The following is a 21,389-nucleotide window of genomic DNA, read 5'->3' on the forward strand; positions in this document are numbered from 1 at the left end:
GCGGATGGGGAACCAGACAGTAAACAGCAAGTACACGAAGGAAACAGTCTGGTTACTTAGACGCAGGAAAGGGACACCTGTCAGACCACACGGCTGGGTTCCAGGGCCCCCAGGGTCCTTAGGACAAAATTAAAGAGCTCCGCCCCTGAGACCACTGGGCCCTCAAGTCATCTCTTCTTCTCCCATGGGCCACTCCTGTGTCTCCCACCCTCCATCACCGCACACGGTCAGCTCCTCCTATCCTCCAAGGGCTTTCCTGTCTCTGTGGCTTGACAGGCCCCACCCAGAACCACAGCGCTGCTCCCCTGGACAGCTCGCTGGTGCAGGAGTGTCCAAATCAATCTGACTTGATGCCCAATCATGGCACCACTGGTGTGACCTCACTGGGTTCTTTGGCTTCTATTTCCTATTCTATAAAGTGGGGAAAGCAATTCCTACCTCAGAGCTGGGGACGTACAGAGCAGGACCCTGACCCTGGATGCACGTTCTGTTATTGATGTGGCCTCCCTGGGGGCTAGCTGAAGGTTGGACCGTGAGGTCTACCGGGGAGACTGGCTGAGGAGGCTCAGTGCCCCGCACTATGTGCCAGGTATACAGGAGGCCCTCAGAACATGTTTGCTCGGTGAATTCAGTCGTTCCTTTTGGTTTGCCACTCACTTACGGAGTGGTGCTGCGCGTTGCCTGTGCCAGCGCCCGGCAGGGGCTGCCGGGGGAGCCCTGAACCAGCAGGCTCTTACCCACAGGAAGGCGTTCTCAAAGTGTGAGGTCTAAGAAGCCCTTTACCCTCTTAAAAACTTAATATCTACTGACATTTAACACAATAGAAACTAAAACTGAGAAAATATCTTAAATGTTTATTAATTCACTTTACAGAACAAAAAACTTATTGGTAACAAATATTTTATGAAAAAAGTGTATTTTTTCAAAACAAAAATACATTATTCCGCATGTTTGCAAAGGTCTTTACTGTCTGGCTTAACGGAGGACACAAAGTCCCTTGCTGTATGTTGCTTAGGTAGAAGCACCTGAAACCAAACGCGGCCTCACGACGTCCTTTCCTAAAACTAGAGAAGGCAACGCTCGGCCCCGCGCCACGCCCAGGAGAATAATTGACCAACCAAGCTCGAGTACTGCAGGCGACTTCCGGGAGAAGGCGTGGTTGGATTAGGATTGGATAACAAATGTGTCCTTCCTCGCCTTGACCCGCTCCCAGTTCCCGCCCTCCTTCCGTGCCCGAGTACACCTTTAACGCATGCGTCGTGTGGAAGGTGGGCACTTCCGCCGCCCACTCCGGAACCGTCTGTTCTAGCGGGGGTTTCCGCCGAGACAAATAAAGCCATCAGCGCGGAAGTAGCGTGGGCCGGGTCAGGCGCAGTCATGTCGGCCGCGTTGCTGCGAAGGGGTCTCGAGCTGCTGGCGGAATCCGAGGGTGAGGAGGGATTTCCCGGGGGCGTCCGGCGCGGTCTGGAGGACGGTGGGAGCCGCAGGCAGAAGCCCCGGGGTGAGGCATGACCCGGGCCGACTCAGCCCCGGCGTGATGGCAGCAGCACCACCAAAGTCTCTCTTCCCTACAGCCTCCCGGGCCGCGCCAAGCCAGGCCAAGCCGAGCGGAGCTCGGCTGAAGCGGACTGGGAAGGCGAAGGCGAGCCAGGCCCAGAAACTGCGAAACTCAGCCAAGGGAAAGGTGCCCAAATCGGCGCTGGGTGAGTTGCGGGAGGGTCTGGACGTGCTGCCGCCAGGTTTGGGGACGGCGCCCTGGAGGAGGTGGCACTTGAGGCAGGACTTGAAACGTTCCCTGGATATGGTGCAGCGGGGCCCAGGACGTGCGGGTGGAGGAAACATGTAGTAAGGGCCCACCTGGACCGCGGCCCTGGCGGGGATGTAAAAGACGCGGGTGCTCTGAGAGGGGTTTGGAATAAAGGCCAAGTCAGCCTCCTCCGAGGAAGTAACCTTTAGGTTGAGAGCAGATGGCGGCGTGAGAGTGGCCAGGTGAAAGGAGAAGACTAGTCTAAGAAGAATAGCTTGTGTAGAGGTCCTGAGTGAGAAAGGAGCTTGTGGCCTTTGAAACATGTAGTGAACAAGGGTTAAGATGGAGCACTCAACAGTTTAATACCTCCGGGTGCTGTTCTAAGCCCTATGCAAATTGTAACTCGTTAGATCCCCAAACCAACCCGGTGATGTTGGCACAGCTATCACCCCCATTTTACAGATGCAAAAAGAAATACCTGCCCAGATGGAACATATGGACACTAGGCAGTGTGTCTCCAGAGTCCTGCTCTTTTTTTTAAAAAAAGATAGACTTTATTCAGAGAGAGAGAATTTTTCAATATTTATTTTTTAGTTCTCAGCGGACACAACATTTTTATTTTATTTTTATGTGGTGCTGAGGATCGAACCCTGCGCATGCCAGGCGAGCAGTGTTACCGCTTGAGCCACATCCCCAGCCCCCAGAGTCCTGCTCTTTAGCTTCATTCAAGTGGGAGGTGCTGTGTTTAATGCAGTGCTGATAGCAGCAGAGATAACAGAGAATTGTGCAGTTGCAAGGTATTGAGGAGGGAGCATCGATGGGCTGGAGTGGTGATTTGACTGTGAAGAGGGATCCCAGTTTATACAAGAACTCTTAGGAATGGTGCTGCTGTTAACAGAATAGAAAGCCTTGGGGAGGAGCAGGTGTGGGCAGGATGGGAAACACTGTTGGGCGTCTTTGAATCCACAGGGCTTGGTGCATAAGAAGTGTTCATGTATTTGCTAGAGTTAGAAATGACAAGGAGGAAACAGCAGGAGAAAGGTGTGGAAGCAGGGAAGTGGGACAGACTGGAGCACCAGTGAAATGTGCTGTGCCACAGGAGCTTAGTCCCCAAGAGGCCATTCCTGCCCATTCAGCCCTTTTCTTCACCACTCTGTCACTGGGGTTCCTTTTGCTGTTTCCCTTGCTGGACTGGGACCTCCTCACACCACAGACTTCCCTTGGGCTTGTGTGTGGCCCTGATGTCCAGCCCAAGGGTGGGCACATAATTGATGGGTATAAGGAACAGCAAGCCTTGGCAGCCACCCCACAAAATACCTCTGTGGCTGCCCCTTGGTCTAGGACGCCTCACCTCTTGTCTGGATTATTGCCAGAGCCTCCTTGCTGGTCTCTGCCTTCCACCCACTACTCCCCTAGTAGTCTCATTCTAATCAGCACCAAGGGGATCTCAAGTGATCCTCAAGCCTTGTTTCCCCTTTACCTCACCCTTCCATGTCTCCTGATGTTCTCCATAAGAGCCCTGAGTTTTCAGTGTTTGATGACACCCTGTATGACCTGCTTCCTCCCCACGCCAACCACTTTGTTCTTCAAACACGTCACATTTCTGCTTCAGTCTTTGAACTGGTTGCTCCCTCTACCCAGACATGTGCCCTTCCCCTAAACATCCACAACTCTTGTCTTTTGGGTCTTTGTTCTTGTGTCATTCAGTGAAATTTGCTTCTTAGACCTTCCTATATTGAAATTGCAGCCCTCTACCCCTGGCATTCCTCTTTTCTATCTCCTATTCTATTTTTCTCTATAAAGTGAATCAGTCTCAAAACTATTGTTTACCTGGTTTCCCATCTTTTCCCACTTACTACACTATAAGTTGTATGAGGGCAAGCGTTTTCGATCTGTTTCTTGCTGTGTGCCCAACACCCAAAACAGAGCCTGACACAGTTGTGCTAGGGACATATTTGTTGAAAGAGTCAGGACCAACTGGGAACCCCAGGGGCCTACAGGTGAGGGTTTAGCAGGACCTACCTGTGTGGAAAACAGATTTGGTCAGGAAGTGCCCAGACTGTTGCAGTTATCCAGGATGGGCCTTTGGCAGGGCCAGGGACCCAGGAGACTTCCAGAGTGTAATTCTAAAACGAGGGTCCTTGCTTGCCACCCACAGCTGAGTACCAGAAGCGAGAGTGTCACAACCACCTCAGAACAAACCTGAAGTTTATGACCAGCAAGAGAAGCACGGTAGAGGAGTCTGTGACCCAACAGGTTTGTCCTGGAGAGTGATGACTGAGGCCTTTCCTCAGAATCCATGGTATCTCTACCCTGAATACAAGGTGGAAGTTGGGCTAACCCATGAAGGTCAGCAGAGTGGTTGGGGAGAGGATGGTCCAGCCCTACCTTGAGCCATACTCCCCTGTGACCTTGTGGGCCTTGGTCTGCTTTTCTGAAAATGGAAGTAGTTTGTCCTCACTTTGTACACTCCCTAGATTCTGCGCCAAAACCGGGGCCGCAAGGCCTGTGACCGGCCTGTGGCCAAGACTAAGAAGAAGAAGGTAGCCGAGGGTACTGTGTTCACTGAGGAAGACTTCCAGAAGTTCCAACAAGAATACTTTGGCAGCTAGGCTTCCTGGAGGGACCCATGGGAGAGGCACTTGGGCCCATCTTCCTAGGACTTCCCTGCCTCTGCTGGCCTTGGGACTCAGCCAAGCCAGGCACAGCCAGCAGATGGCGATGCACACCAGCCTGTTTCAAGGAAGCCCCACAGCCGGAAGCACTGGAAGACAGGAATGGAGCTAATGAGCTAGAAGCTTAGAAGCCTTGGAGCAGATTTATACTCAAACTGGAGCTGATCTTTCAGGCTTGGTTGTTGAAAGAGTCATGAGGGGCCATTTGCACCTGCCAGAAAAGAACACTTCTTTTTGCTTTGCCCAGGTAAGGCCTCTGGGCTGTTTGTCGGTAATGGGCCCTTAGGGATTACACTCCAGGAACATGAAGGTGGCTGCTGGATGGGCTTCTGGGCCCTAATAAACATGGACCTGAGCTATGTGCTACTGATCTTTTATGGGGTGTCTTCCATCTCCTCTGGAACTCCCCCACTGCATGGATCTAGGAGCTCCATGTCAGAATTCTTCCAGTCCAGGCCTAGGGCAGATGGCCATCCAGGGAGCTGTTTGCCCAGCTCCTCCCTAGGTGTGTGCTGCTGTTACTTTTGAGGCAAAAATAACATCTGCAGCTGCTGGGAGCTTTGTTCCAGGCAAGAAGGCAAGTCTGGGAAGGACAGAAGTGCAGCTGCCTCAGCTACCCGCAGGAGGCTGGGCTCTGCTGTGGGCACCAGTAGGTGGTTTCTGCCAATTCCCCCACAGCACCCAGGTTTCCTGCTCTGGTATGAAGCCCACTGGATCCTTCCTGTGTCACATAGAGTAAGGCAGTTTCCCAGCATTGGGAGTAGTCCGGAAGAAGCAGTGTCTCACTCTGATCTGCCTGAGCAGTTTGTACTTGAGCCACACCACCACAGGAGGCAGACTGGGCCCTTTCCAGCAGGACAGGTAAGGGATAGGTAGTGTGGAATGAATGGTGCAACTTAGGAGTCCCTTCAGAGGCACACAGTGGCCCCATGGAGGATTAGGGGCCTCTAACAACCACCCCTCCCCTAACCTGAGAACTCCCAAGGTTTCTGTGGATCCTTTGAGGTTGGGTAGGTCAGAGGTGGGAATGACAATCTGCCAACACATTGGCAGGCCCCCTGAAGAAAGTAGCAGAGGGCTGGAGCTGTAGCTCAGTGGCAGAGAACTTGCCGGGCAGCTATGAAACTGGGTTCCATCCTTAACACCACATTTAAAAAATTAAAAGCAGGGCATGGGTTGTGGCTCAGAGGTACAGTGCTTGCCTTGCAGTGTAAGGCCCCTGAGTTAAACATTGTATCCCTCTACAACTTTTTTTAAATAAAAATTTTAAAAAGCAGGTTTTTAATAGTTTGCCATACACACACCCTGGGCCTCTTCCTAGCCTTTAGTTGCTCACTTTAGTGGGTACACAGGAGGGGAAACTGCCTAAAAGCAGTTTGGAGTCAGGTCGTATTTCCAGGACCTGCTTTAGGAAGCTCAATCTACTGTCTGCCTATCCAGGTCAGGGCAGGCGGGAGAGGGTGCCACCGATCCTAACTGTAGCAACCAGGACCTTGAGGGCCTCCCAAGCAGGGACTGTTCCAAAGGAGTGATGATGGATCTTCCAACTTTTCCCTCCTGCTGGGGGTGGGAGGGCCACATTCTAGCATCTCTGGACAGCTGTTAACTGTCTTAAGCAGCTTAGCAAGGAGCTGGCTCAGCACTCAGCTCATATCATAGTTTAAGGATGACCAGGCTCCAGGGCCCCTTCCTAACAAGGTCACACCCATCACCATACACTCAGATGCTTCCTGCCTCTCAAAGGTAAAGAGATATTGGGCTTTACCAGTGCCTCTGGGTCAGGGAGCTGCAGGAAACACAGCCAGCATCCCAGCTTTGGCTGTGCGGATCCTCTTAGCACCAGTTTTCCTGCCAAATGAGGGCACCCCACACCCCTGGGTGACTGATGACTCCCATCAGGGTGGCTGAGTCATTTTCCAAAGCTGCTGTACATCTCAACTTTCAGGCCTCCTGTCACCACCCAGCACTCGCAAGATGAGATGGCTATCTCCTTGTGGATACATGGCTACCATCAGTTTTTTTAAAATATTTTTGGTTTTGGTGGACACATCTATTTTAGTTTTTTATGTGGTGCTGAGGATTGAACCCAGGCCCTAACACATGCAAGTGCTCTACTGCTGAGCCACAACCCCAGCCCATCAAGTGTACATTTTAATTTTCTGGGGGGGGGGGAGGGGATCTACAGCAACACAACTTAAGCACAGAACTGGAATTAAACAGCAGCAATGCCAAGGGGGCCTAGGGCTTCCCTCTCCACCTACCCATCTAAACCAACAGTGTATAGAGAACAGAAACCTTGAGAAACCAGATTTTTACTGAGCTGACACATGCCACCTTACCCTCACTTGCTTTTCTTTTAGCTAAAGTCCCACCCCACAACCATAGACTGCCTTAAAGTGTCCTGGAGTCACCTACTAGTAGGCAGTGACCTAAGCCTGCTAGATTTGAGACGAATCCTTATATTAAAAAAAAGAAAACCAACCAGCATGAATATGGCATCCATGAAAGTTGCTGAATTTATTCCATTTCTTTCAACCTCTAAATCCCCACTTAAGACTTAAGCTGCTTAGGTGGGGTGTGATCAGTGAGCCTGACAATTTTTAGAGGCCTGAAAGGAGACAGCTGTGGGAAGGACAGGATCTCATCCATCACACCTCTTACCCACACCTACATAAAACCTGTGTAGGTAGTTTCCGATTCAGGGAAAAAGGTGAGCAGGGCCATGCACCCACATGCCACAATAGGGCCTGTATTACCAAGACAGTCCAGTCCCCCAGCTGTTTGAGACTGCAATAAAGCTGCAATTTATAGTTCCCCTCCAATAAATCCAAATATAGGGAATATAATCCTCAGCTGTCCTGCCTCAAGGCTTACCTCAGGGAGCCACTAAAGAGGCCACTGCAGAATTCATATCTTCCAAGTGGAACCTAATCCTCTTGTGCACTTAAGGACTGGGTGACCTCATCTTGGTATTAACAGGTGTTGGCCCAAAGCCAAACAAGGGAACAGGTGAAACCCAGGCAGCCCCTCCCTCTACCCTGCCAACTGTCTCAGAACTGAGTAAAAAGCACAATGAAGCATCTGGCCGAACAGCCTTCTGCCCTAGGGATCAAATAGAAACCACCAGATCTGAGGAAAACAGGCCCAGTGGAGTTGAAGATGCTCACTACTCCAGGATCATATCATCCCTTGTGAAAATATCCTCTGGTTACACAAAGAGTGTGCTTGTGTAAGGGGGATTGCTTGACGAGGGGTTCCTTACCAGAGTCAAGAAACACAGCAAGACTGAACTATTCTTTAACTACAAAATAATTTATTACAACACAGCTTCAGCACGAGACACCTATGTACAAGCGCAGCACTCCTGACTACCCTACTGAGGGACCCTTTTTTTCCCCCTTGCCTTGCGGACCTCTTCTATCAAATCTTTCAGATATTGGATCTCCTTGGCCAAAGAATCTGCCTTCTCTTTCAGAGCCTCATTCTTCTTTTCTAGCTCTTTACACTCACCAGTGAGTGCTTCCTGTTCTGCCCTCTTCTTCTGGCGGTACCTGGTGGCTGCTGTCTTGTTTTGCTCCATTTTTTTCAACTTTTTATCCAGCTTCTCACCTTTTACTTTTGCTATAACCATTTTATCCCCAGGAGGGTCATAAGGTTTGGGGCGGTTAGACCCACAAGGGCCACCTGGAGATGGCAGGCTGACATTAGGAGAGCCCTTAGAGGTAGAAGGGCTATGCTGGGGAGAGCCCAGGTAGGACTCTGGGCTCATGCAGATGCCACTGTCATTATCTGAGGGGCCATCTTCCTCCTTGACACACTGAGGGATCATAGTACCATAAGCAGCAGAGTCGGGCTTCCTCTCTCCTTCAGAGATATCCACTTCACTGCCGAGCTCTAAGCTAAAGGAATGATCTTGAGTGGAAGAAAGATCCCCAGGGGAAAGGGAAAGAGGTTGAAAGAATGTGAAAGGGGCAACCTGGTCTGTTTTTGAACTTTCTGGGAGATGGCCAATTAGGTTCACTACCTGGGGTGGCTCCTTATTAGTCTCCTGGACTAGGGGGGGAAAGAGATCACATGTATCATATAACGTGGCCAAAAGCTCATCTGGCATGGTTTCAAGGTCATCTATACTCAACAGGGCATCAAAGTCAAACTCCTTCAGATCCATTTTCTCCAACATCCAATCTGTCCCAGAGAAGGCATCCTCTGCAAAAAGAATTCAGAGTGAAGGATGACGGGAGCCAGTTGAGTCACTTACATTACAGACCCCAGACCCATCACGAATGGCCACACATGAGCACCTACAAGTGGCCCACTCACCCTTGCCAGTGTCTGAGGCATCGACCAACCCATCCACAGCCAGCCACTCGGAGGAGCCCGCCTTAGCCTTGTCGCCGGAGAACCCATGAGGTTTGAAGTGCTTGGCCACCTCCAGGTAGTCATCTAGGAGACCTAGGCTTTCTTCAGCCCCCAAACCCGACTGGTCGAAGGGGGACATCAAGTCCCCCGCCAACACCTCGCTGCTCAGGAAGCTCATCTCGGTCATGTTGTGGGGCTTTGCTGGAATCGAGGAATGTGCTTAATTCGAAGGTGTCTCTGTCGATTACAGCAATGCTGCTGCTGGATGCCGTGAAAAGCCTGGATGGGAATCAGAAGGCAAGACCCCTTAGAGGTGGGCTGGGCTGGGAATCCCGTCAGACGCGCAGGTGGCGAGTCGGGAGCACGTGGCGCCAGGGCCATTGTGTCCGCCTTCCCCGCCTCCAACTCAGGTTGCACAAAATGGACGCCGGAGGAGTCTCGGCCATTCCGCAGCCGGTCACCCAGGGGAAGGCGCTCGTCCCCACTTCCAAATAGGGCCACGGCCACGGCCCCGCCCCGTGACTCACGGCCCCGCCGCCATCTTGGCTGCTGCCACGTTCGCCGGGCGGCCGGGACCCCAGCGATTCCAGGAGTGCCGAGGGCCGGGAGCGCCCGCGCCCCGGAAACTTCAAAACAAGGACCGCGCGTCCAGGCGCTCATAAAACCGCTTCCCCCTCGGCGACGCGCCCGGCAGAAAGCCGCGCCCAGCCAAGCCGAGAGCCCCCGCCCATGCAGGGCGCCCGCCAGTGCGGCCCGCCCCGGTACTCACGCCATGGCTAAGCCGTCAGGGGTTGCCGCTGCAGAGCCGGGTGCTGCTGCCGCCGCTGCAAAGGCCAACGCTGCCGCAGGCACTGCTGCCTCTAATACGCCATGGTGGCCGCGCGCCCTGCGGGGGGGAGGAGGGAAGGCCCACGCTCAATCGCAACACTACATCTACCGGCGGACGGGACAGAAATGGCCGCGCGCGGGGCAAGCCGGCTCTTTATAGGCTCCGCCTATGGGACGCAGCACAGAGCGCATCCTTCCGCTGAGACCACGTGACCTTAGCCATCGACTCACTCGTTCCCATATGTGTGATCTCCCACCGGCGCCAGCCCTGTCTGTATGCCAGGGAAGTAGTTTTGGAGGGAGAGGAGTTTATTCAGGGTCTCATGAAAGAAAAGGGCGCACTATTTTACAGGAGCCCTACAACGTAGGAGTCATGTCCTTCCCTCGGCCGCCGCGGGTCGCGGAGGGATCTCTCAGACACGCCTCGCTTCCGGTGTTAGCTGAAAGGGCGGGGAGAGAAGTTTTTCTTGCCAGGGAAGCTTTTTTTAGAAGACTGAGCCGCCTGGTTATCGCGCGAGATGCTGATGGGAAGCGCGCGTCGAGCCGATTGGCCCATGCGTGGTGAATCATGTCTATTTTGAGTTCCTATTGGCTCCAGGCCTGAGGTGGGCGGGCTGTTCAGCGAGCCCAAGATCCGGGTGGGTAGGATCCCCTCGCAGGGCGGTCACCTCTGTTCTTGTTTGAGACCCTGCGGCTTCAGTGGCTCCCTCAGCCCGGCCCCTTGCCGAGCGGCCACAAACGGGCCGGCTTCCGCTAGCAGGCAGCTTTACCCAGCACGCCTCAAATAGTGGCAGCCGGGCCTGGCTGGGGGTCCTTCCTACTCGGAATTAGCCAAATGACAGCCCAAGTCCCCCCTCCCACCCACCAGGGCGCTCTCTCCCTTCCGGACCGGTTGGGCTGCTTCCGACCCGGAAAGGTCCCTGAAAGTCACCTGGCCCAAGACTTTATTTTCCAGTGGAGCCGACAGCGAGCGGCTGGCCCGGCCCCCCAGGTAGGCTCGAGGACCGCAGCGGAAATCAGGGATTGGGACGGCGCTCCTGGTGGGGCCTCATTGGGCGGTCACCCGAGCCCTGCGTCCCTTCTCTGAGCCCGAGGTCCGGAAGGATGCGTGTTGTCTCCCTATTCTATGTTCACGTTGCCCATTCGAAAATAAAAGTATGAGGACTTTGGTTCGTGCAGACTCGATTCCCCCAAGAGCAGGTTTCATGCGACTGGTGTCGCCCTAGGGTAGTTCTGATTAACTGCCAGGCACGGACAGCTTCCCTACAAGCCCTCCCAATGGCCTTGTGAAGCGAAGCCTGCTCAGGGTCGTTCGGCTGGGGGCGGGGGGTTTAGAAACTGTGGTCTTAGTGGGCAGGCCCCCCCCACCACCCGCGGGAGGCCGGGGTGCCGAGAAACCTCCCTCCACAGTCCGTTCCCGTGAAGGTAGAAACCTTCCCCTCCACTTGCGTCTGCCATACAAATATCATTTCTACAAATGCTGGCTTTGTCATTTATTAGCTGGGACATTTGATAAAGTGACATACTTGTTTTCTCATCGATTGAGCATCCTCGTCCTAGGAATGGAGTGAGACCATATACATAAAGCACTTAGCACGCTGCCTCCTACATAGTGGCCGATAAATGGTTGCTATTGTTACTATTATTAGAACTCAGGTTTCAGGCCCCGACCTCCCAATCCCATGCCATCACCTACTTCTGCAGAGGACTCCTGTTTATAGTTACATGAAACCGACACTAGAACGCGATCCAAGGCATCCTGGATGCTGGGTAAGTGTGGTTTTCCTTTCCCTATGGGGTACCATGAGACATACAGAAGTTGTCTTTCAGTGAAAGGCAGTAAGAATCCTGAGCCATTATTCATGTCTTTCAAAGGAATAATTCAGGCCCCCTGGGAGGGGTGTCCTCCTTTTGCTCTACAGACTTTTGAGGCGTCTGAGGACCTTTCAAGTGGTTGAGAATTTTAAAAAGTGGTATTTCTCCAGTTTTGACACTGCCAAGGCCATAGAAAAATGAGTCTGGTGGTACCTTGTCCCACCCATGCCATTAAAGAGACTCAGGTGAAACATGCCAGTTTCTGACTGAAAAACGCAGACCCAGCACTCCCAAAGTAAAACGTTCTGTATCACACACAAAAGTCAAAGTTGTTGGAAAGATTTTTATTTTCTTCTTCCCATGCTGTGGAAGGACATTGTGTTCCCCAGTTAAATTTCCTCCCTCAAGGAGAAAAAAAGGATAACGGTTCTCTGGGTCTCAGGGCTAAGCTGCTCCTATATAGTCCTAGCCAAGACAGGACACGAAGACTGGTGGTGGACTCCAGTCTATGAACTAACACATCAGCCACCACCGAAGGGCAGGCAAGTGACTGGAAGTTAAGTTGTAGACTTGACCTCAAGGACCAAGAACTTAAGAGACTATGAGGTGATCAAAAGGAAAAGGTAAACAACACCCTGTATGCAGCTGACCACAGAACCCACATTTCTGGAATTTGGGCCACTCTTTAATAAATAATTTATAAAAAGGCTACATCCTGTGGCAGGAATCAGCTCTAGTCCTAAAATGTCTCTTGCCATTCTCCTTCACCTTAAACTTAAGGCAAAAGGGCAGAGTTCTAGCAACTCATTTTGAGAGTTAATGTTCTAACCCAGTGAAAGCGTACCATGCGTGGCCGAGGACTCTGGACACAAGGTGATGCCTCCCTACAGAAACCCCCTCAGAGCCTCTCCAGGGCCCTTGATCTTGAAGCTGATGCTTCCTCTAAACCATTTGAGCTTGAGTAGAAAACAAGGAAGCAAAATCAGCTCATCCGGAATGTGAACAGGTAGACAATCACGCCAAGACCCAGCCAAGAGACCACCTCAACATAGCTTTTCCAAACGTAGCCTTCACCATTTCTTTCCTTTAGTTTTTAAAAGTCAAAACCAAGATAAAAAGAAAAATACTGCTATCCAGAACTCATTTTTTAGGAAGAGGCAAAACAGGGACGAACCAAAATAAACATGGAGTTTTTAGGTGTTTGAGATAACAATGAGTACATTTTAGGCATCAAGCTGAGTATATGGTTTGCTAATCTAGATGGTGCCAACAGGATCTCCAGAGGGAGGAGGAAAAGCAGGTGCTGTTCCTTCAAGGCAAAAGTGGGAGACGCTGAACAGAGAGGCAGAGTAATGGAGACAGCTACTTCATCTTTCCCCAAAGAGTTTTTAAAAAGGCAGAATTTTGCCGTCTTCCATCCAAGCAGCCCAGAGCACTTGGTCATCATCCACATTTTATTGTGAGGAAAATGGCAGCAAGAGGACAGCCAGCCCAGTCAGCGGACCCAAGGACCAAGGCTTCTGAGGACTTGTAAGAGGCTCAATTCTAAAATGAAGTTATGGTTTTGTGAAGAATAATTAAGTCAGAGTTGCCCTGAAAAACAGGAAATAAACTCATTTCCTCACCTAAATTCAGGTATGCTTGGCTTTGATAATTCGGGACTCTGAAATCTTGAGGGTCTTTAAAGCGTTTTTTTTTTATTATTATTTTTGAGTTCTTCCCAATGTTTTATATAGAATTTAGTCAGAGATGGCAACTTGGGAATTTTTAAAGTTTTATAATATTTATAAAATTTACTTTGGAAACCAAATCCTTTATCTCAACAAATAATAATCTGCTTCTGTAGCTATCAACCCTCCCCTCTACTGGGCTCTAGATGGGTCATCCGAGCTCTCAATGTCAGGTCCCACTCCATCCCCTCCACATCAGTCACCCAGGTAGTACGCAGGCACACAGAGGTTTTAATCTCCCCTTTGCTTCTGATGGACAACCAGATGCTTGGCTGTCAAGGTTCTTGCCTTTTCAGAAACAACTGGACTCCCACAAGGACTCCTTGTGTATGTACCAGAGAAGAGGCAGAGACCAAACAGCCAGGCTAACCTAGTTCTAACCTCCGAATCTGACAAAAAAGGGACGACACCTATCTCTGCCCTAAACTCTGGGATGCCGAGGTGTTAGTGCTATTTAAAGAATCATGTCACTGTCAGGGAAGGGCTGAGACAGCTTCCCAGAATCCCACTGATGGAGAGGTAGTAAAGAATTTAAGACTTGATGGGAGAACAAAATACTGAATAGGCAGATCAGAAAGAGAACTGCTGTCAGCCTCTTGCTTCCAACAGGGAAAAAAATACAAATCAGGAAGACACACTGATGAGTATTAACCACTCCCCCCCTGCCCTCAGGATATACATCCATTGCCATAAGTAGCGCAATTTTAGCAGCAGGAAACAGGAAGGAATGTGGGGAGTGCCCGCCTCCCTCTTCTGTAATTTCTTCCGGGTCCTCTCTCCCTGGCTAGCACCCATCTGCCCAGCTGTCAAGTGAAAGGCAAGACCAGGGAAGGAGGGCTGTGCATGTTCGCTTGCCCCTCGGCCTCTGGAGATGCCAGGAACGCTTAGCAAACACTCCTCTCCCACTGCTGTGGCAGACACTGCAGGAAGGAGGACTGGCTGCTGGGCCTGTCCTTACTCTAAGGCAGCCTCCTAGAAAGGCAGGGCCCACTGGGGGGGCCACACACAGGCACCAGGCCCCAACTGGGACTGAGTTTTCCAGCTGACACTGAGCCTCTGCTGCTGAGGCTGTGTTCCTACAAGGCCTTGTTCTGTTGGCAACAGAGAAGGAAAGAGACGAAGCCAGCACCCACGGGAGGTGCTGCCCCATCCCTCCCTTGTCTGGCTCACAGAGACACGGAGAGACAGACAGTGGGCATGCAAGCCCTCCACCAGGCCCTCTGAACCCGTCTCTCCCACCCCCAATCCTGTGGTCTTGCTGATGGTTCACTAAGAAATACAATCTCCAAATAACTCTGCATCCAGTTCATCCTGTGTGGGTTGACAACCGTGTTCCCAGGAGAGATGCTATCAGCACTTAAGAATTCAAGTTGAGGGGACGGGGAGGATGGATTTGTTTTCCAGGAACCAGGGTCAAAAGCCGGCTCCTTTCCACCAGCCTCAGCCCCAGAAACCCTAAATACTGTCTCAGCACTCACTCTGCAGAGTTCAGCTTGCAAATATGCAGTCACAGCTCTTCTGTGATATTCAACTAAAAGGCAACACCTTGATTAGGCAGATATGCTCCAAGGACAAGAGCAAAACAGAAGGCATGAACAAGAGGAAAAGATAGAAAAGACACTGAACAGGAAGAGGCAAAAGGAAACCTGGGCCAAAATGCAGAACCCCCAGTGGTCTCAACAACTCAGGCCAGCACTGCACCTTCTCAATTCATTCCAGAAAAAAATCAGCCTGGAGCAAGGCGGGGAGTAGGGAGCACAGTGTTTGGTAACAAAAATAAAAAGGGTTGGGTGAGAAAATAGGAGATCGAAGAGATGTCATTCTAATCAGCATGAAGTGACCAGGAAGATGGCCAGCAAGACAGGAGGCACCTAGGGACCCTGTGAGGCACCAGCCATGTAGCCAGATGTTTCTATCGGAGACTCCAGTGCCTGACCACCCAACACCTGCTCTGGCCTTCACTGCCCTACGTCTGCAGCAGCACTTCCGGCTCAGACAATGAGCAATAGAGAGTATATCCCAATTCGTCTATTTCTCCAGGGGTGAGCTCTGCAAATAAGTTCACCTTGGGGTTTAGGGCACTGGGCAGGACTCCTGCCTCTAAGTAGCTGATGAGTCCCCTCAGAGCCTGCAGGAAACGGTCAGCTAGCATACCTGGAGACCAGTCAGCCTCCTCCTGGGCCAGGTGGAGGATGACATTGGTTAGCTGGCTGGCAGTGAGGGGGCCTAGAGCTGGAGTGGACTTGCATATGGCCTTGAGTATCTTGAGGCACAGCGATCGGCAGCCTGAATCAGCCTGGTCCAAAGCCCGCAGACGCGCTGTCTCAGCAGGACGCAGGCTCAGCCGCCACAGGTTGTCATACTGGGCTAGCCGGTGTGGTCTGGCCACCAAGACAGTGTCACCAAGGGTCACTGATGGCAAGAAGTCAATGACAAGATGTTTGTCCCGCTCATACTGCACTTCAAGTGTCAGGGCCTCTGGAGGTGGAGCTGGCCGGATCACATAGTCCAAGAGGGACCCAATGGCCGGCCAGTTAATAGAGCCAGCCACAACCTTCTCAAAAGTGTCTGCTACTGTCTTGGGGGAGAGGTAGCCCCCGACAACACAGCGGTCCCAGTAACTGCTACCACGAGGAAAGTACTCTGGATTCTCACGACGAACCAGGAAGAAGCCAGGGACGTTCATGATCGTGTCCTCACCAGGGATGCATGACCACAGGTTCTGCTCCAGCACAAGGGGAACAATGAGTTGGATGTGGTCGGCTGTCACCACCTGCCAGAACAGAATTAAAAAGGTTTTGAGGGGTTTACTCTGCTCAGGGGACATGCTTCCCCACACACAGGCGGCACCATCTTGCATTCCCCAACAAGAACAGAAGCCAAGAATTCTTTCATGTCACCAAAGCAATCCATGTCATGAGGAAACCGGAAAGGAGAGATGGGAACAAGAATATAGGAAGGAGCAGTTTTCTTACACTTTCTTCAAAATTGTGAATATGACTAAAAATGAGAAGGTTAAAGATGACGTGAGCAAAAACAAAGTTGCCCAGGAGCAGTTTCACAGCAGGAGAACCTCAGTCTGCCTGGTCAGCCCAGGACTTTCTAGACTGATGACACTACTGAGAAGCTTCTGGTCAGAGCCCAGCCCCACCCTTTGTGAGAACCACCATGTTACCTGCAGGTCATCGTAGAGGCTGCCACTCAAATACATGTCCCGAAGTGGCATGTCAGGCAACTTGGCCCGTAGGAAGCTCCGGAGCTCAGCACATATGTCCACGGCAGCTTGCTTGGCCCGAGCCTGCTCTCCAGCAGGGATGGCTGCCCGGTTCCGGTAGTAAGTAAGAAGTTTCTCCTGCAGGGACATGCGGAGTCGTGACTTCTTCAAGTCTACCTGGCCCTTCCGGGCCAATGGCTTGGGCCGGGGCGGGCAGAATGTATCTGCCAAGGCAAGAGAGAGAGGCACATGAGCTCTTCCCATGCTTGCTCAGTCCACAGCTGCCTCAGCCCCAGAAAGGAGAAGGGCTGGGCACAAAGGACAAGTACCTACACAGTGCCCGGCACAAGTGTGCTCAAGAAATGTCTGTGCAACGAAGGAGTTGTGATCAAGTCCACAGGCAGTTCCAGCAGGGTAACATCCCTTCTCACCTGTGTCAAAGGTCAAAGAGTCTGTGGGAAGGGTCTGTAGGGACCGGCTCAGGCCTGTCTTCATGTCCTTGTTCAGCAGTCGGGGGGAGCCCATCCAGTTTGGTTCTTCCCAGCTCCTTTTCCCTGAATGACTCAGGCGGGTGGGACTGGTTGGAGCACTGATTGCCCGGTCATACATCTGAAATGGCACAGAGGGCCCAGGACATATACCTGCCTTTCCTTCTCTATTTCCTTCCAATCCCCTGCTCCCCAGAAGTTTGGCCCTAGTAAGTGCCAATTACTTCTTTTACCTATGCTCAGGATTGAACTCAGAGCCTAGCACATGCTAGGGAAGCACTCTACCACCAAGCCACATCCCCAGCCTCCACTACTTTGTTTTTTTCCAGTGATGTCGTACTGGGAATTGAACCCAGGGGCACTCCACCAATCAACTACATCCCCAGCCCTTTTTATTTTCTATTTTAAGACAGGGTCTAGCTAAATTGCAAAGATTGGTCTCAAACTTAAATCCTCCTACCTCAGCCTCCCAAGTTGCTGTGATTACAAGCATGTACCACCACACGTATATGTACTTATGTGTACTTTTGAAATGGAATTTTTTCATTTATCATTTTGATCATTTCCTCATGTGACTAGGATGCTTCCACATTTTCTGACTATACATTCATATATTATGAATACACCATGATTTTGAACAATGATTCATTTATTTAACAAATAGTGCCAAGCACAGTAGTGGACACCTGTAATCCCAGCTACTCAGGAGGCTGAGGGAGGTCAGCCTCAGCAATTTAGCAAGACCCTCAGCAACTTGGCAAGGCCCTGTCTCCAAAAATTAAAATAAGGGCTGGGGTTTTGGCTCAGTGTAGAGTACCTGCCTGAAATGTGTGAGGCACTGGGTTCAATTCTCAGCACCATATATAAGTAAAAAAATAAAAATCCATCAAAAACTAAAAAAATATATATATTTTAAAAAATTAAAATGAAAAGGACTGGGGATATAGATTAGTAGTAAAGTGCCCTTGGGTTTAATCCCTAGAACAAAAAAAAAAAATCATCCCTTGGTATTCCAGGGGAACACCCTAAGGTTTCCAAAACCTTCTGATGCTCAAGTTCCTCTGAGGGCACAAAACACTGCATTTAACCTATGTATACCTTGCTATATACTTTAAGTCATCTGCAGATTTTTTATAATATCTAATGCAATGGTAATGCTATATTCTTAAACAGTATTGTTTAGGGGATAACAACAGGAAAAAAGTCTCTACAAGTTCAGTACACTTTTTTTTTTTTTTTGCAGTGATCAAAACCAGAGCCTCACACATGCAAGGCAAACACTCTACCACTAAGCCACATCCCCGGCCCCCCAGACACATTTTAAATATTTTCAATCTGTGGCTGGTTGTGTCTGTGGATGTGGAACCCACAGATAAAGAGAGCTGACTTTATCGGGAGGCTACTGCATGCTGGGCATTTTTCTAGGTGCCAAGAATAAACCATCAAACCAAAGAGGCCCAAATCCCTGCCCTCATCAGTTTCCAGTCTCCCAGGGAGATATAGGCAAGACATAACAAACAAGCTAAATATAAAGTACACAGGTAGAGATGAATGTTTAAAAACAAAAAAAGTAGGCAAGGGAAATAGAAGTATGCAATTGGTGTAGTGCCACTAATTTAAAGGACACTTCAGTTATTTGCAATTTTTTACTTGCCAATATACATTTATTTGTATTTCCAATCATTTCTTTAGGGCAGAGTCCTGGAAACAGACTCAAGGTCTCAGATATCTGATTCCAACACCAAGTTAGACTGGCAGTATCAAAGTCTTGTTCCTACTGAGCTCTGCTCTGTGAGGCTGCCTTACTGCCTCCCACCCCTGGCCCTGGCTATGTGCACTTACCCGCTTAACCGCCAGTGTGGCGATGCCCAGCATGGCTGCTCCACCCACCCCCAGCACCAGCCGGGCATTGGAGAGCACAAAATCAATGGCTGTGCCAATGCCATTGTCATCCTTCTTGCCTTTGCGCTCACCAGCACCTGCCATTGCTCACCTGCGAATGAACAAAGAACACAGCTATCACCACCTGGGACCTCAGGAACCATGCGCCTTGTGCCCCCTCTCCTGTCAAGGTCAGGTCTTGCCTCTAGCACTCAAGCACTAGGGCCTAAAGAAAGGCACCAGATCTTATGATATAACTGGATACAAGGGAGGGGAAACTGACCATGTATACTGTGGGTAAAACGCCCCATGATCTGCAATCAGAGAGCATGAAGTTCACTGTCAGTCCTTGTTATAAACACAAAAGTGACCAAACACCCTGTACATAGAGACACAACTACAAGTCCATGTGAGAGAAAGTGATCTCTTTCACTCTGTGAATGCTGCTACTTGACAAATGCTTGTTTCTTGGGGAAAATACACAGTGGGACTACCAAAGCTCAGGTAATGCCAAGAAAAAAAACACAACACTCTAGTCTCAGCTGTAGACTAGAAAACAAAACCAACCAACCAGCCATCTGCTCAAATGTCCTGTGAACTCAAAACACAGTCACAAAGTGTACATGACACAAACCAGAAGAGGCCTCCTGCCTGGTGCTCAAGCAAGGCAAGTACACACTTGCTTCCGGGCTACATCTTGGAATCATCCTGATTAAAGTAGCCCTGAGCCTTTCCCTAGTAAAGGAGGGCCTTGTGGGCCATACCTGACTCCTGCTCCCAGCCTGTTGCTCTCTCCCACTGCCTGTGACCTATATTACAGGAAATACCCAGAAAAATGAAATTGTGTACCATGTGGTATCTTCCAATATCAGATCACATTTCTCTCAATACCCTGTAACAACAGGATATTACTAGTGTCACATCTCATGCCCCTGCCTTTCCTTCTGTGCCCCTCAAAAAAGAAATACTTCTGACTATACTCATTCCAGCAATTGCATGGTATTCTAACAAAAACATGGGCTTTACAGTAGGAAATCGTGAGACTGAGAATTTGCCTAGAGCCCTGACTAATTAGCTGGGTGACTGCAAATGGTTACTTAACCCCTCAGCTATGAAAAGGGGAAAATGATCCCCACATGGCCCCAAATCACAGGCTGCAGTGAGGAAAAAAACTCTGTTGCAATGCTGTCTGTGAACATTTTATAAACTGTAAACATGTTCCACAAATGAGGGCTGTCATTAAGTTATTTAAGATTCCCATCTACAGGACACAAGGTCAGTTTCCAGGAAGCACTCGACAGTCCCACCTGTCCTCTAAGGCAATCTGCATCTTTTCAGGTGGAGCTACACTGGCCTCTAAAACTCATGCTGAAACTATCCTGGGCTTCAGATTGAAACTATTAAGTAGAGCAGGCTTGTTAAAGACTCTCCTGCCCTAATGCAATGCCCCCACCCCATCCAAGGACCAGGTGACATCATAGATCAGGTAACCTGGAGGAGAAAGAGCGTTCACAAGCTCCTACAAGGAGATGCCATCCTTATTCTAACTTAATTCAACCTGTTTGGTGAAACTGCTCTCCATGGCACATCCTGCACTCGGGTTCTGCTGAATCCACCTGCAGCCCACTAGCTGAGAGGAACTCCACCTTCCAAGGAGGTGGGGCCTGGTTCCTTAGGGCAATAAAGGACCAGTGTTGTTTAATAGGTTTAGTTTGATTTGCTAGATGAAAAAAGTTCTGGCGATCTGTTCCACAACAATGTGCGTAAGCTTAATACTACTGAAGTGTATACTTAAATGCTTAAATAGTTTAAGAAACAAAAAAAGAAGCCAGGCATGGTAGCACACGCCGGTAATCCCAGCAGCTTGAGAGGCTGAGGCAGGAGGATCATGAGTTTAAAGCCAGCCTCAGCAAAAACAAAGCACTAAGCAACTCAGTGAGACCCTGTCTCTAAATAAAATACAAAATAGGGTTGGCTTGTGGCTCAGTGGTTGAGTGTCCCTGAGTTCAATCCTGGTACCCTCCCCCGCCCGCCAAAAAAAAAAAAAAAAGGAACTCTGAGCTGATGGCCAGGACTAGGTATGCCAACATTTTGGGCAAGTTTTACTTGTTTCCCTAGACACAAAAATGGGTAAAGAAACACTCATCACTCAAGATAGTAAGGACGATGGGTCTTGCAGCATTCTAGCTTGAAAGGTCAGAGCTATGAACTTTCCAACTTAGTTTACTTGAAAGTCATAGGCTTTTTTATAAATACGTCTGGCATATACATGAGAAGAGCTAATAGCAAGTGTGGAGGCTCCTGACAGCCAAAGTGAAAGCCTCAGGAACAAAGTCCCTCTAACCTTTCCCCACCCTCCTGTCTCTCACCCCTCATTCTCTAAGGCAAGTCATGGAAACCAGAACCCAAAAGCCAGCATTAAAGCCTAAAAATATTACTCCATCTTTCCCCCATCTTTTTGCAATAACATTCTCTGACCTTCTTTTGACTACAGTCCTAAGACACGCCCCCTCCCATTCCATAAAAGAGCCACAGGAGGAGATGCTACAGCTGAGGAGCCAAAGGTAACAAGGCCAGGCAGCCTTGCTGGGCTTCCCCTCTCCATCCATCACTGTAAATCATACTTTCTGTCCAGTCATTTTTCTGCACAGC

At 50.2% G+C, this 21,389-nt stretch overlaps 3 protein-coding genes and 1 long non-coding RNA gene across 5 annotated transcripts; 2 read left to right on the forward strand and 2 right to left on the reverse strand.

The window, feature by feature from the left end:
* Window positions 1–1,248: 1,248 nt before the first annotated feature.
* Window positions 1,249–4,777, forward strand: Rps19bp1 (ribosomal protein S19 binding protein 1). The gene is made up of 4 exons (XM_015501893.2): window positions 1,249–1,429; window positions 1,575–1,703; window positions 3,906–4,003; window positions 4,225–4,777. The coding sequence occupies exons 1-4, from the start codon at window positions 1,378–1,380 to the stop codon at window positions 4,357–4,359; spliced, it is 414 nt and encodes a 137-aa protein (XP_015357379.1). The 5' UTR covers window positions 1,249–1,377; the 3' UTR covers window positions 4,360–4,777.
* A 2,940-nt stretch (window positions 4,778–7,717) lies between these two features.
* On the reverse strand, window positions 7,718–9,739 carry Atf4 (activating transcription factor 4). Its single transcript, XM_015501895.2, has 3 exons — window positions 9,551–9,739; window positions 8,743–9,060; window positions 7,718–8,628 (listed from the first exon to the last, which is right to left on the reverse strand). Exons 2-3 carry the CDS (start codon window positions 8,966–8,968, stop codon window positions 7,796–7,798), a joined length of 1,059 nt encoding a protein of 352 aa, XP_015357381.1. The 5' UTR covers window positions 8,969–9,060; window positions 9,551–9,739; the 3' UTR covers window positions 7,718–7,795.
* A 156-nt stretch (window positions 9,740–9,895) lies between these two features.
* Window positions 9,896–13,054, forward strand: LOC107155866. The gene is made up of 3 exons (XR_001505265.2): window positions 9,896–10,600; window positions 11,259–11,379; window positions 12,685–13,054. It is a non-coding gene; the product is annotated as an uncharacterized LOC107155866 (long non-coding RNA).
* Mief1 (mitochondrial elongation factor 1) lies at window positions 11,748–18,842 on the reverse strand. Of its 2 annotated transcripts, XM_015501894.2 has the most exons (4): window positions 18,699–18,842; window positions 16,800–16,977; window positions 16,330–16,592; window positions 11,748–15,927 (listed from the first exon to the last, which is right to left on the reverse strand). In XM_015501894.2, the coding sequence occupies exons 1-4, from the start codon at window positions 18,840–18,842 to the stop codon at window positions 15,121–15,123; spliced, it is 1,392 nt and encodes a 463-aa protein (XP_015357380.1). In that variant the 3' UTR covers window positions 11,748–15,120. The 2 variants fall into 2 exon arrangements, with proteins under 2 accessions (XP_015357380.1, XP_048659069.1); XM_048803112.1 differs by lacking the exon at window positions 18,699–18,842 and having other exon boundaries at window positions 13,128–15,927; window positions 16,330–16,506; window positions 16,800–16,939.
* Between the last annotated feature and the right edge of the window lie 2,547 nt (window positions 18,843–21,389).

This window comes from Marmota marmota, unplaced genomic scaffold, assembly GCF_001458135.2.
Source record: "Marmota marmota marmota unplaced genomic scaffold, marMar, whole genome shotgun sequence".
NCBI lineage: Eukaryota > Metazoa > Chordata > Mammalia > Rodentia > Sciuridae > Marmota > Marmota marmota.

Coding starts and splice junctions, on each gene's coding strand:
- Rps19bp1 (XM_015501893.2), top strand. CDS start 1,378: ATGTCGGCCGCGTTGCTGCGAAGGGGTCTCGAGCTGCTGGCGGAATCC. Junction 1,430..1,574: donor GCTGCTGGCGGAATCCGAGG/GTGAGGAGGGAT, acceptor TCTTCCCTACAG/CCTCCCGGGCCGCGCCAAGC. Junction 4,004..4,224: donor AGGAGTCTGTGACCCAACAG/GTTTGTCCTGGA, acceptor TACACTCCCTAG/ATTCTGCGCCAAAACCGGGG.
- Atf4 (XM_015501895.2), bottom strand. CDS start 8,968: ATGACCGAGATGAGCTTCCTGAGCAGCGAGGTGTTGGCGGGGGACTTG. Junction 8,629..8,742: donor TGCCTCAGACACTGGCAAGG/GTGAGTGGGCCA, acceptor TTCTTTTTGCAG/AGGATGCCTTCTCTGGGACA.
- Mief1 (XM_015501894.2), bottom strand. CDS start 18,842: ATGGCAGGTGCTGGTGAGCGCAAAGGCAAGAAGGATGACAATGGCATT. Junction 16,593..16,799: donor CTCTTTGACCTTTGACACAG/GTGAGAAGGGAT, acceptor TTGCCTTGGCAG/ATACATTCTGCCCGCCCCGG. Junction 15,928..16,329: donor GCCTCTACGATGACCTGCAG/GTAACATGGTGG, acceptor CTGTTCTGGCAG/GTGGTGACAGCCGACCACAT.